At 43.9% G+C, this 12,574-nt stretch overlaps 1 protein-coding gene across 1 annotated transcript; it reads right to left on the bottom strand.

The window, feature by feature from the left end:
- On the bottom strand, positions 1-11,719 carry GNAT2 (G protein subunit alpha transducin 2). The gene is made up of 8 exons (XM_008523440.2): positions 10,052-11,719; positions 8,015-8,057; positions 7,578-7,719; positions 6,701-6,858; positions 4,658-4,786; positions 4,278-4,407; positions 2,454-2,607; positions 1-1,663 (listed from the first exon to the last, which is right to left on the bottom strand). The coding sequence occupies exons 1-8, from the start codon at positions 10,167-10,169 to the stop codon at positions 1,473-1,475; spliced, it is 1,065 nt and encodes a 354-aa protein (XP_008521662.1). The 5' UTR covers positions 10,170-11,719; the 3' UTR covers positions 1-1,472.
- Between the last annotated feature and the right edge of the window lie 855 nt (positions 11,720-12,574).

The following is a 12,574-nucleotide window of genomic DNA, read 5'->3' as shown; positions in this document are numbered from 1 at the left end:
GAACCACTGTATATTTAATTAAAGCAAACAGGTTAGTGATGGTTGGAGCATGCCGTTTAGAATAGTCCCTGAAGAGCTCTTGGATGCAAGAAGTCTTGCCCAGGTTTTTTCTTTGGCTTGTCTTTTAATCGGCAGTAAGCAGAGTAGTTTCCCTTATTTCTCTGGTAATTTTCCCAAGTCGGTTTCTTTTCAGGGAGTCAGAAAGACTATTAAATGAATCCAATTTTAACAGCTGCAAATTTATTCTTCAGTGTATTTCAAGCTCATATGGCTCTGTAGTATCAATATTGCTAGTAGCAGCCTAAGTGTGAATGTGTGTTTCTGGCAAGGAGCAGATTTTCATTTTAATTGACACTTTCTTTTATATACTAAATCTTGGATGCCAAGAGCTTTCCTCACTAGTAGTTGTAAATGCTAAAGCTGTTCTTGACTTCACCACCTCCTGTCAAGATAAATGCAAGCTTCATTTCCACTCAAAGGAGTCCAAAGGAATAATTTACTTGTTGGCCTGTTTGGGGAGATGTTGTTTTCAGACAGGCATCACATGGACCCAACTGCAAAGATTTTCAGTGACTAAAGCAAGATCAGCTGCCTTTTTGTTCTCCTGAAATGTGTAGCAGTTGAAATGAGAATTTTAGGATTGCTCACTTATTCTAGATTCTGTGATAGAGAAGTGGTAGCAATAAAATCATTAATGCTCCCAGCGAGAGTGTGTTGATGTCCTCAAGCTTATTCAGAAAGTGTCTCGTAGAGCTGAGAAACAGATACTTACAGAGATAAAGGAAACTCAGTCTTTTTGGTAGCTTGGGGAAGAGAGTGATAATCTGTGCTTAATAAAGATGATCATTTTTGGATTTGTGCCTTAGAAACTAACAAATCACATATTCTATCTGGTGATCCAGGTCTCTGAGCTAAGGCACATAGAGGTCTGTTAATAAAAAGGGGTGGTAGGTTTATTGAGGTTTTGTTTTTAATTGTTTTTTGCAGACTGTAGGGAAAATTAACTGTTTTGCTTGGGATAGTTCATCTAAAAGCATGGTGTTGAATTTCATAAATGGCAGCTTTTATATAGGATTTCTTTCTGTGACTCTAACCACACAGCTTTTACATGCCTTCCCTTTAGTTATGTTTGTGATCATCAGAATAACTGTGAAGTAGTAGGGAAGTTACCTTCATTTTATAGATGAGGGACTCAAGGCTCAGAGAAATGAAATATTGACATTATTATAGTAAGTAGCAGAACCAGTACTGGAACCTGGGTCTTCTGACCCCTGGCCAGTGCTCGTTAAACTGCACTAACTATCCCATTTTGAAAAGAACGTATGAGCCACAGTGGCAATCATGCATACTCCATCTCCAAGGGAGAATGAATTCGTTCTTCATGTCGTGGTATATTGACCTATAATTTTCTGCTTGAAATTACCCAGATTCCAAGCCTGTGTATAGAATGTATACTTGAGGAATGGTGAGGATTAGAAGAGTCCACAGTCCTTGAGGTTTTCTTTGATGATAATATCTGTAACTGCGTCAAATACAAATTTGACGTTCTGCGTGTCTGTAGCACAGGTCATGTGGCTGTAGATTTCTTTGACATCTTTTCTCATGTTGAGGTCAAGGAACTGACTCTTGATATAGTTCCCTGCATCCTCATAAGAGTTGTTCCCTAGTTTTCCGGAAAAATAGTGAAGAAGTGAGATAAATGAACCCTTCTTAGTTGCTCACTTACTCTTTAGGTGACTGACTTGATACTCAAAGTATTGTGTTAGCTGCCTTTGGGGGCCTATTTTTGGAGGGAAAGTCCTCACCTCTATTGCACTCCAGTGCTTCTCACTTGAGTTGAGCAAAGAAATTGAGGCGAGGGGCCGGCCCTGTGGCCGAGTGGTTAAGTTTGCGCGCTCTGCTTTGGCAGCCCAGGGTTTCTCCGGTTCAGATCCTGGGCGCAGACATGGCACCGCTCATCAAGCCATGCTGGGGTGGCGTCCCACATGCCACAACTGGAAGGACCCACAACTAAAAATACACAACTATATACTGGGGGTCTTTGGGGAGAAAAAGGAAAAATAAAATCTTTAAAAAAAAAAAAAAGAAAAAAGAAATTGAGGAGAAAGATGTCTCTATGTCCCCGCCCTTGGTTTCTAGTAGGTATCATTAGAACAGTCAGTGGCTCTCCTGCATGTAGCGTCTGTTCTATTCCAGAGATATCTGCATTTAAACCTATAACTGAATGCCCAGGTTTCTCAGATCAGACATCCAAGAATCACTTGGACATCACAAAGCTCATAAGAGGAACTGAGTATCGAAGGGATAGGGGATCATCAACTCAGGAAAGCAAAGGAGTTACACTTAGTACTCCTTAAAGACAAGTTCCTGTATGTCTCCTTGTATAGGAAATAGGGCAATCACCAGTCATTACCAAGAAAGCATTACCATTGTTTCCAGCCCTGGACACTTACCGTCATATTCTGGAAAGCAAATGCTGAGATGGACTTTCTTGATTTTTTCCTCAAAGAGGTCCTTCTTGTTGAGAAAGAGGACAATGGAAGTAGCTGCAAAGAACTTGTGGTTGCATATGCTGTTGAACAGGTGCAAGGATTCATGCATACGATTCTAGTAAGAAGAAACACCATCAGAGATAGCAGATTGGGCTTATGGGGTATCTGTCTACTTCCTGTTTTTATTCCCTGTGGAGAGGCTAGTACTCCAAATGTAAAAGGAAAGACAGGGAACAGCTTCTCTCTCTTTAGTGCAGTAGAGTAGAGCCAAGGAGATCTGGCTTCCTTCTAATCCTCTTTCTATGATAGCTGTGTGACTTGGGGGAAGTTATTGAGCTTTTCTGAGTCTCAGTTTCCCTATCTCACAGGGCTATTATGAAAGTTAAATGAGATCATGTATGTATAGTGTCCTTGATAGTGGCTGGCATATAGTTGTACAGTAAATGTTATGCGTATCTTTGGCAGCCAGGGCAGAACTAAGGACTTTGACATCTGTAAGTGCCGCTGATACAGGGTTGAAACTGGGCCCAAGAAAGCATGTGCCCATTTGCATCTCCAGGATGATTTGATAGGCTTCTGTTACAGACTCCCAGATCTCAGTTTTGGCAGGAATGTAATAGGGATTCTTTGGCCCCATGGCGAGGGCTAGAGAATTTCCCAATGCCACATCACAAGCACTTCTGCTATATTTCCTTCTCTGATTGCCACTTGGAGCGAGTGAGAAGAGGTGCTATATAACTGCAGGGTCCAGAGGTTGCCCAGTGCCCCAGAGCAGCCTGTTTTTAGGGAGCAGGCCTTTTAGGGTCTCAAAGTATGCTATTAGCTGACTAGGGCTCAATTTTTTCATCTAATAAAGAAAGAAAACAAATCTAATTTGTAGCCTTTTCTCATTGCTAATACTCCTGGAAAACCCTTTAAGACCTTGTAGACTTCAGGGTTAAAGATATAAGAGATCTTAGAAAATGAATGTCCCTGTGAGACATTTTGGCTAGAAGATACTTAGAGTTACTCTAATGTGAACTTGAATTACTAAGGAGAAGGGAGAAGAACTGGAGCAAGGGACAGGAGGATAGGAGCTTCATCTTCTATCAGTAAGCTCTGGGTCTCCATTTATGGAGCAGTTGCTTCTGTGAAATTAGCATTTTCCATCCCTTTGACATCCTCTTTCTCAAACTCAGAAGGTAACTGGCTGGGCTGACACTTGTCCCACAGAACTCCTGTCTTGTAAAACTACAAGCTCAAGAGAGTCACCCTCAGGTAGTCCTCCAGCTGCCAATTTAAATGGCATGTGAGAAACCTGGTTTACTAGTCTCTCTCCATAGTTCTTTTGACACTCAGTACATATTTAGGCTTCCAAGTTAGGTTAATAGTTCAACCCCTCTACCGTGTTGCATAAAGATACACATCATATGCTTTTTCTGCTTTATCATTTTCATCTCCTATCCTTTACTTCCATAGGCAGCCTGGGAGAGTACTCAGTATAACTCCTTTGCTGAGTTGATGATCCCTTGTCATTTTAATACTCAGTTCCTTTTATGAGCTTTGTGATATCCAAGTGATACTAAGCTCACTCTCAGTAAATCTGGAGCTTTAAAGTGCTAAACCTAGAAGCTGCAGAAGAGGTTTTTCTAGAATTATTTGCCTGAGACTGATCTGCTAGAGGACTGCTAGACTGTCTGTGTTAGCTGAAAACACCCAAGTTGAGGCACTGGAGTGAGACAAAGCCTAGAGGAAGGGTCATGGGGGAACTGTCTATCAAAGCTGCTTGGTGCAAAGGCCACTCACCACTTCGTCATCTTCCACCAGCACCATATCATAGGCACTGAGGGCTGCACAGAAAATGATGCAAGTCACCCCCTCAAAGCAGTGGATCCACTTCTTTCTCTCTGATCTCTGCCCTCCCACATCAAACATCCTGAGGAAAGAAAGAGCTGTTCTCATAGGTATGCCTGGCTTATGACCCACGTGCACTTAGTGTTTACCCATTTTGGGCCAGTTAGCAGTAAGATGGGAAGTGGGGAGGAAAAGGGGAGAAGTACAACAGTAATTCAGATTGAGCTTTAGTGGGGGCCAAGAAGCATCCCCATGCCCTCTTTTAGTATCTGAGCTGCCCCCAGGCAACCATGTGTGTATCTGTGGTGCCCCCAAGGGATCTATGTACTCACCTGAAGTTCAAGTCTTTGACAGAAAACTTGGTCTCAATGATGCCTGTGGTTTTGACTCTGGATCGTAGCACATCTTGCTCATTAGGGAGGTAGTCAGGGGCTGTAATTCGGTCTAATTGGTTCAGGTAGCTAGAAAAATAATTGCCATTGATGACAAATTTCCCACAGCCAAGGCCAAGAAAAGTCAATGTTCTTACCCCAAAATCATACAGCTAACTTGGTGGTAGAACCAGGACTAGAATGCATATTGTTAAATCTGGAATTCTTTCCTTCAAACCTTCTTATGTCCTTACAAAAGGAACTGTGGGATGGGCTGAGGGACTAGCCCATTTTAGGCAGGGGTTCTGCCCCTTTTAAGTCAAGTCAGATAACTTTTCCTTGTGTTTAACCTGACTACAGGTTTTCTAAACCCTTGAGTATGATTTGGTGATTTAAATGGGTGCCAGAATTTCCAACAAGAAGCAGGAGTAGATTAAAAGAGACTTTAGAGACATATGAGACATTAATCAGTACAATGCATGGACCTTGTTTATATTCCTGAGTCAAGGTGGAAAAACATCTGAGGTAATTGGGGAAAGTTGATGAACACTGACGTGGATATTTGATGACTTTAAGGAATTAGTAAATATTTAGGTGTGATGATTATGTTATGTTGTGATTTCTTTTTTTTAAAGTCATATTTTAGAGATACATAATGAAACTTTTAGGACAAAATGATATGATATCTGGGATTTACTTCAAAAGAATCCAGTAGGGAATGGAGGTAAAATGAAACAAGAGTGGCCATGAGTTGATAATAGTTGAAGCCAGGTGATTCATTCTATTATTCTACTTTTGTATATGTTTGACAGTTACCATAAAAAAGTGAAAAAAAAAAAAGGAAGGCAGATGTGAAGTGAGATGACTGAGAGGGAAGAAAAATTAACACAAGTGCCTCCTGTATGCCAGGCATTTTCACATTTAAATTCTCATACAACCTCATAAGCCTTCAGGTTTCATATCCCATTTTAAAGATGAAGGAAAATTCAGAAGAGTTAAATAACTTGCCCAGGGTCAAGAGGCATTTGTGATATATTGTAAAAAACATTCAACTTTGTGGTCAAATAGACCTGGATTCACATCTAGCCTCTGCCATTTATCTATGTGACTTTGGGTGAATTAATTAACTTCTCTGAACCTCAGTTTTTCATTTATAAATGGGACTAATAAAAAGTGACTACCTACCTTGAAAGCTTATTGTGCAGATTAAATGCGATGGTGTACGTAATGCACCCAGCAGTGCTTGGGCCTTAGTGAGTGAGTGTGTGCTCCCGGGATAGTAAATGATAACCTTATTACAAGATTAGGTGACAGAACAGGGGTTAAACCCAGGTCTGTTTGACTCCAAAGTTCATGCCCGTTTGTGATACCATGCTGTTTGAGATAGGACTGATAAACTCTGTGTATCTTATCTTTTTGGAATCAGCTTTGCAATGTTGGTTCTCTCTAACCCCTGACCAACTTCCTTTGGTTTGCCCTAGCAGTTTCTGTGTCCTGTGCCTTCCACCCTGACATAAGATGCTGTGTGAAGGAGACTTTCATTTCTGGTTAGTGGTCTAAGTAGTGTCTGGGTTACCAGGAGAAAATGCAGCCCTGAAGGGCCATCATGAATCACAAGCCTCATGGGAGAGTGTGTGGCAGAACTGCAGGGCTCTCAGTGTTCATGGTTCTGAAAGGAGAGGCTATGTGTGTGACATAATTAAGAGGACAGGGGCTGAGGGCTGCTAAACAGAGCACCTCTCTTGAATTTTGGGTCTTCAGCTTTGCAGGCTGTGGTGAGCCAGTGTAAAGCGATGGAGTGGTGGGAACTGTGGCAAATGTCCCTATGTAAAGGCGTTAAATTCAAAGCATAGTAAAACACTGCTCAAGCCTAACAAAACAGCTCTACAGGCTGAAATCAGTCATTGGGTCTCCAGCTTTCAGTGCCTGAAATTTTAGGCTGGATGTGATTTCTCTTAGAAGGTTGCTTATGCCTCATCCCACCCCTTTGCCAGTCAGTCTTACTAAGATGCCGAGTCATTGAGCTGGTACTCTGCAGCTCTGTCGAAGCAGGCTTGCACCCCACCATCCTTCCACAACTTCCTGATGACCTCCACCAGCTCAGGAGGCATGGTGCCCTCCTCAATGGAGTCAGCCAGGTTGTTGAGCTGTCGCCCATCATCCTGTAAGGAAGAAACCTGGCTGAGAACTACACAGGAGTAATGACTTTCCAGGAGCTTCTGGGAACACTACTGAAAGGCAAGCTTTTTGCATTGCTCCCAAAGCCTAAGGTGGAGACTGTCCAGTGAAGGGTCTGTCTAAGGAAACATACTGATGAATTTCTGAGTGTGCTTCTGTGATGTAAGGGTGGCAATATATACAGTCCTGTGATGCCTAGCAGATAGCAGAGGTCCCAGGCACTTCCTTTGTGGTGTTTCCATCTTCCTTCCTTAGTCCAAAAGTTTACTGCCTCAAAATTGGGTCCTCTGCTGCAGGGAGATTAGAAGTTTAAAGACCAGACTGACCATAGACTAGACAGGAACCCATCACCTTTGTTCTTTCAATGATTCAAATCTAGGAAAAGGCCAGTACTGGAACTAGGGATTTAGCTTATAAAAGTTCCATGGCCAGGGCAAGGAGCCCAATGGGAGCAATTGAAATGGTAAAATAAGACAAAAAGGCAGAGGAAGCTGAGAGCAGATTTCTGTAAACATTTATTATAAAAGTAGGAATTGCATACTTCTCGAGAACTGAATTAAGAAGAGTTGAAGCTCAGTAGGTGGGATTTTGGTTACACAAAACTTTTTCTAACCCATGTTTCCTCATAGCTTGTTGGCCTCTGGTCTGTTTCTTCTCATTAGCCTTTCCTTCCACCGTTAACCACATACAGTTAACCACATACCGCACAGCTTGGTTCAGCATAGTCAATGCCCAGTGTGGACATGGCCCGGATGATAGCCAGGATAGACTGCAGCACATTCCCATAGATGATGGCCTTGTACTCCAGGCATTCTTCTGGCGAATAGCCATCTTGATGAATGATCCTGCAGGAGTAGACATCCGGCCCTTAGTTGGACCTGGGTAACCAGATCTAAGGGATTGGGAATTTGGGAGGATTTAAAGGGTCATAAGAACTTGGTCTCTCTATTCCTGCTGTTGTTCCAAAGTGGAGAGTGAGGGGCAAGGGGCATGCAGATGAAGGGCATTGGGAATCAGGTCCTTTATAGCCTTTATATCTGGGTTCCTTAAGGCTAACGAGCCCTTCATTCTCCGTGCCTCCACTTGCTCTACTGACCTCTTCACCCTACCTCAGTCCTTTGGGGTTTTGTTCCTACTCACTTCATCTGTTTGACGATAGTGCTCTTTCCTGACTCCCCAGCACCTGCAGGGAGAAATGCTTATGCTTCAGATTTCCACCAGTTCTCCCCAACCCTCCAGTAGATGGCCTGTGAGAAGACCAAGCCACTGCTTTCTTGGGAACCTTGTTAAGGGAGAACACGTAGGGTGATTGCTGTCCTTAGTTTCTGCCAACCTTGAGCTCCGGCTATTCAATCTGAATTTAGAGCAGAGTTTCTCAGCCTCTGCACTGTTGACATTTTGGGTTGGATGATTCTTTTTTGTGGGGGGCTGTCCTATGCATTATAGGGTGTCAATAGCACTCTACTCTTCTGGTTGTGACAACCAAAAATGTCTCCAGACATTTCTTTCTTTTTTTTTTTTTAGGAAGATTAACCCTGAGCTAACTACTGCCAATCTTCCTCTTTTTGCTGAAGAAGACTGGCCCTGAGCTAACATCCATGCCCATCTTCCTCTATTTTATACGTGGGACACCTACCACAGCATGGCTTTTTGCCAAGCTGTGTCATGTCCGTACCTGGGATCCGAACCCGCGAACCCCGGGCTGCTGAGAAGCGGAACTGCGAACTTAACCGCTGCATCACTGCGCCGGCCCCTCCAGACATTTCTAAATGTGCTGTGTCTGTGCGTGTGTGTGCATGCGTATTCGCATGCACACACACGTGCAAAACCTCTTTGGGAACCACTGATAGATTCAGGGGAATTTCTTTGACATATTTTTCCTCTCTGCCCACTTTTACTCAGGAGAGTGATCTTGGGGCAGGACTGGGGAGAGCTGGATTACTTCACTGAAAACACTGTTTTTTCACCATCTTGCTGTTTCCTATATTGACTAGAATGTTCTGATATCCTCATGCACACTCTGCTCTCCCGCCCTCAAAAACCCACATACCCTTCAACCCTCTCCCCCAGTCTGTACTACCCCTGATGCCTTAACGCCGTCCCACTTAGCCTATGCTTGCTCCCTCTAAGCTGCTTATCCTGAATGTAGAAGAAAGCTGCTTAGGCTTAAAAGATCTCTCTGTGGCTTTGCCCTCTCCCTTTCCCCTTCTGTAACAGCCTCCTGGGCTTCTTGGAGTCTAGGTCTGGCTTACAGAAGTGTGTTCCTTTAGTGTGTCCTTTGGGCCAAGCCACAGATCAGCTGGGGAAAAGGAGGTGCCTTAGCCTGGAGCTCCAGTTCCCAGGCTCCACATGGGCTTGGAAACGGCCCAGCCAGCCAGTCATCTGCTACACAGACCCCACCTGCTCCAGCTAGCCCACCTCTGTACTACTTTTGGGTTTTTTCCTAAGCCAGGTGTCCCAAACTCTTTATTGTCTTGGTTCTATTTACAGCCATAATCAATTTCTCTGCCTGCCTGACTGAGGTGCTTTTCTGTTTTCAGCACAGACCTGTGATCTGCTTAGGAGCGCATCAAGTTGATGAACCTCCCATCTGGCAGGGCTTTAGAGGCAACTGCTGAATAGAAAGCTAGGAAAGGACTTTTGTAGATAAAGACTCCATTCCAACCCCCTCAGGGCTTCCTACATCTAAAATTTTTCCTGAAAGCAAGGAGAAGGAACCAGTATACTTGGGAAGAACCAATCGACCTATTCCTGGGACTACATGGCACTGATTATATGGTAGGACTTCTGAGTTCACTGTCCTCTTCTGAGTCCTTGACTCAGAGTTCTCCGACTGCAGATTAGGTAAATGTCTGCAAGCTCAGCATTCACAGTATGTGCAAGCTGTGAGATGTTAGATTTGGCTAGATCTGGAGATGGGTGGGTCCATCCTGGCCTTTGCACTATTCCTGGTTAAGGAAGAGCAGAACAATTCCAGAGTAGCTTTGGCATTCTGCATCTCGATGAGGTGGCTGTGCTCTGCCCTAGAGCTCCTGGTCCTTTAGCCTGAGACTAGATGGGGAGAGGAAAAGTCACCTGCCATTCCCCCTTCCCCATGGGGTAGGCTAGAACCCACCTACCATCCAGGATAAGCAGGAAGGAGCAGTACCCTCTCCTTCTCTGTCTCATCTCGCTCACCCAGCAATAGCAGCTTGACGGTCTTGGCTTCCTTGTCAGCATCCTCCTGCAGCTTCTTTTCTAGCTCCTTGGACCTCTTGGCCAGTTCTTTGTCCTCAGCACTGGCTCCACTCCCCATCTTTCTGCCGTCTCCTTCTCAGCTGCTTCTTCCAGCCCTTAAGATTCTTCTGTAGGTTTTCCTATCTGTGAGATGGAAGATAAGGAAAAAGTAAATTGGGATTGAGTATCAGTTTCTTAGTCCTCCTAAAAAGCTAGTCTATAGGAGGCTGGGTGAGGGAGCACGCTAGGTTCTTGTACCCTGCTTGTCTTGGCTGTGACTCCCTACCCCAGCTGGAGACCTACTTAGTCTAGGGATTGTAACCTTTATATCTAGCAATGTGATGGGTCAAGCCAATTAAGAGCTCAGTATGACAAAGGGTAAAGACTCAAGTGTTTCTGTAACTAGGGGAATGATCTGTGTAACTAGGGATTCTCATACAGGAGGATAGGATGAGGGTACTGGAGCTCTCTGGAATAAGATAATCTCTGCCTCATCCTTTTGAGGGGCGATCCCTTAAAAGTCTCTTCCTTCCTTGAATTCACTTGCAATTTAGAGCTAGAGATTAGAGGCACAAATGTAGGAAGATCTCCCCACGCTGAAATTCCAGATTATAGAGTCTTAGATTCAAGGGCTTCAAGGCATCAAACACACTGTATCTTAGCAGGCTGCTCCTGGCAAGCAATTTTTTGGGGGTGGTGCCCTTTCTTGGGAAGATTAGTAATCTTTCCTTCAGTTCCTCCAGTGGCCACTGCACCAGGAAGCTACTAGCATTGTTCCTTTATGTTGGCTCATCTCTGTGCATCCTTCTGTTATTAGCATTGTCACTTCATACTGTACTTTGTTTTACAAATGGGTTTCCCCCAGACTGAATTCCTCCCCCTGGAATCTGATTCTGATCTTGAATTTGATTCATCTTCTAATAACTCAGACCTTGTGGTTTATTAGTAGATCCTCAAGGTTTAGTGAATGGATGAGGGAAGAAAGAAGGGTATGTGAGAGAAGGGGGCTGCTTCCCCTCGACCCACTAAAGCCACCTGAGGCCCAATTTCACTTGGTGAGTGAAGTTTGCTGGAATTTAGTGTAGGAGTTGTGCTGTCTCAGGTAACAGACTGCTTCCTTGGGAAACTGGCCTCTGGTCTCTGGCTTCTAAAAGGTTAGGGCAGCCCTCCCTCTGGCCCTCATCCCACTGCCCTCCTGGGGAGAAATGAGAGTGCAGTCTAGCAACTGCCTTACAGACATGCTCGTATTTCTCTATGCCAGTTATTTCAATTTAGTTAAATGGGTCTCTGGTGGAGCCTCCTCAGAAGGGGATGCTTTAGAACTTTGCTACCCAAAATGTGGTGCAAGGCCCAGCACGGATCACCTGGGAGCTTGTTAGAAATACAGAATCTCGAGCCTTAACCTGGACCTTCTGATATAGAACCTGCATTTTAACAGGACTGCAGGTAACTCTAAGGTCATTAAACATTGGGAAGCACTGCCCTGGGGAGTACTAGGGAACTGTTTTTCCTCACACTTGTCTAATCGTAAGAATCATCTGGGATGCTTGCTTCTGTATTACATCAAGTCTTAGATGCCACTGATGGGACGATCACTCTGATTTCAAAGATGTTAAAATATATATGTTTTTAAAAGAATGTGTTTTCAAATCAGTAAGTTATGGTAATAGTGCTAATTCCAGAGCCTGAGACACTGTATTTTAAATTAATATATGTGATTATCATCATCTGGCAAGTTTGAAAAACCCTGATCTAGAACAGTGGTTCTCAACTTCTGGTGTACATTGGAATTTACCTAGAGAGCTTTTAAAAAATATTGATTTAATTGGCCTACTGCAGTCTAGGCAGGAAGAGTTTTAAATTTCCCCAGGTGATTCTAATGTGCAGGCAAGGTAGAGAACCACTGAGCTCAAAGGATTTAACTTGCTCTTTCCTTTTAGAGTGGAAGTGTGCAGCAGTGGCCAGCTGGACTGAGAAAGTGGGAGGTAAAACCTACGTCTCCCACCTACCAGGTACCCTGAGCCGTTGCTGATCATCTTCCTCCTTCCCACCACCTTTCAGTTGCATATCTGGGTATCTGGCTGAGAAGCCTGGGGCCTGGAGCCCAGAGTCTCAGGGTTGATGGAGAAATGGGCAGCCAACAAGGGGCCTTCCATGGTGATCATGTTTTCCCAGTGAAAAAGTGGCAAGTGCCTATTGACTTAAGGGAAAATAGGAGAGTATCTTTGAAATTGTGACTGTCTTGAAATCTTAGCTATAAGGTTTCAATAATTATACCTCACCAGCCCTGCCCTAGCCTACACACAATATTGGTAAGTTACACTAGGCCAGAGCTGTGCTGAAGCCTGCACCATTCAGAGCAAGGGACTGCCAGGAACTGTGCTAGTCAGTTGATGTGGCTCATATCAGTTAATTCTCATGCTAACTTCAAGGTAAGTACTCTTGTCCCCAGTTTACAGACCAGATAACTGAGACTTGAGGGTT

This window comes from Equus przewalskii, unplaced genomic scaffold, assembly GCF_037783145.1.
Source record: "Equus przewalskii isolate Varuska unplaced genomic scaffold, EquPr2 ChrUn-13, whole genome shotgun sequence".
Taxonomy (NCBI): Eukaryota; Metazoa; Chordata; class Mammalia; order Perissodactyla; family Equidae; genus Equus; species Equus przewalskii.
The sequence above is the reverse complement of the archived record's forward strand: the minus strand, read 5'-3'. Positions and strand labels throughout refer to the sequence as shown.

Coding starts and splice junctions, on each gene's coding strand:
- GNAT2 (XM_008523440.2), bottom strand. CDS start 10,169: ATGGGGAGTGGAGCCAGTGCTGAGGACAAAGAACTGGCCAAGAGGTCC. Junction 4,787..6,700: donor CTCAATGACTCGGCATCTTA/GTAAGACTGACT, acceptor TTATTTTTCTAG/CTACCTGAACCAATTAGACC. Junction 1,664..2,453: donor TTGCTTTCCAGAATATGACG/GTAAGTGTCCAG, acceptor CCGGAAAACTAG/GGAACAACTCTTATGAGGAT.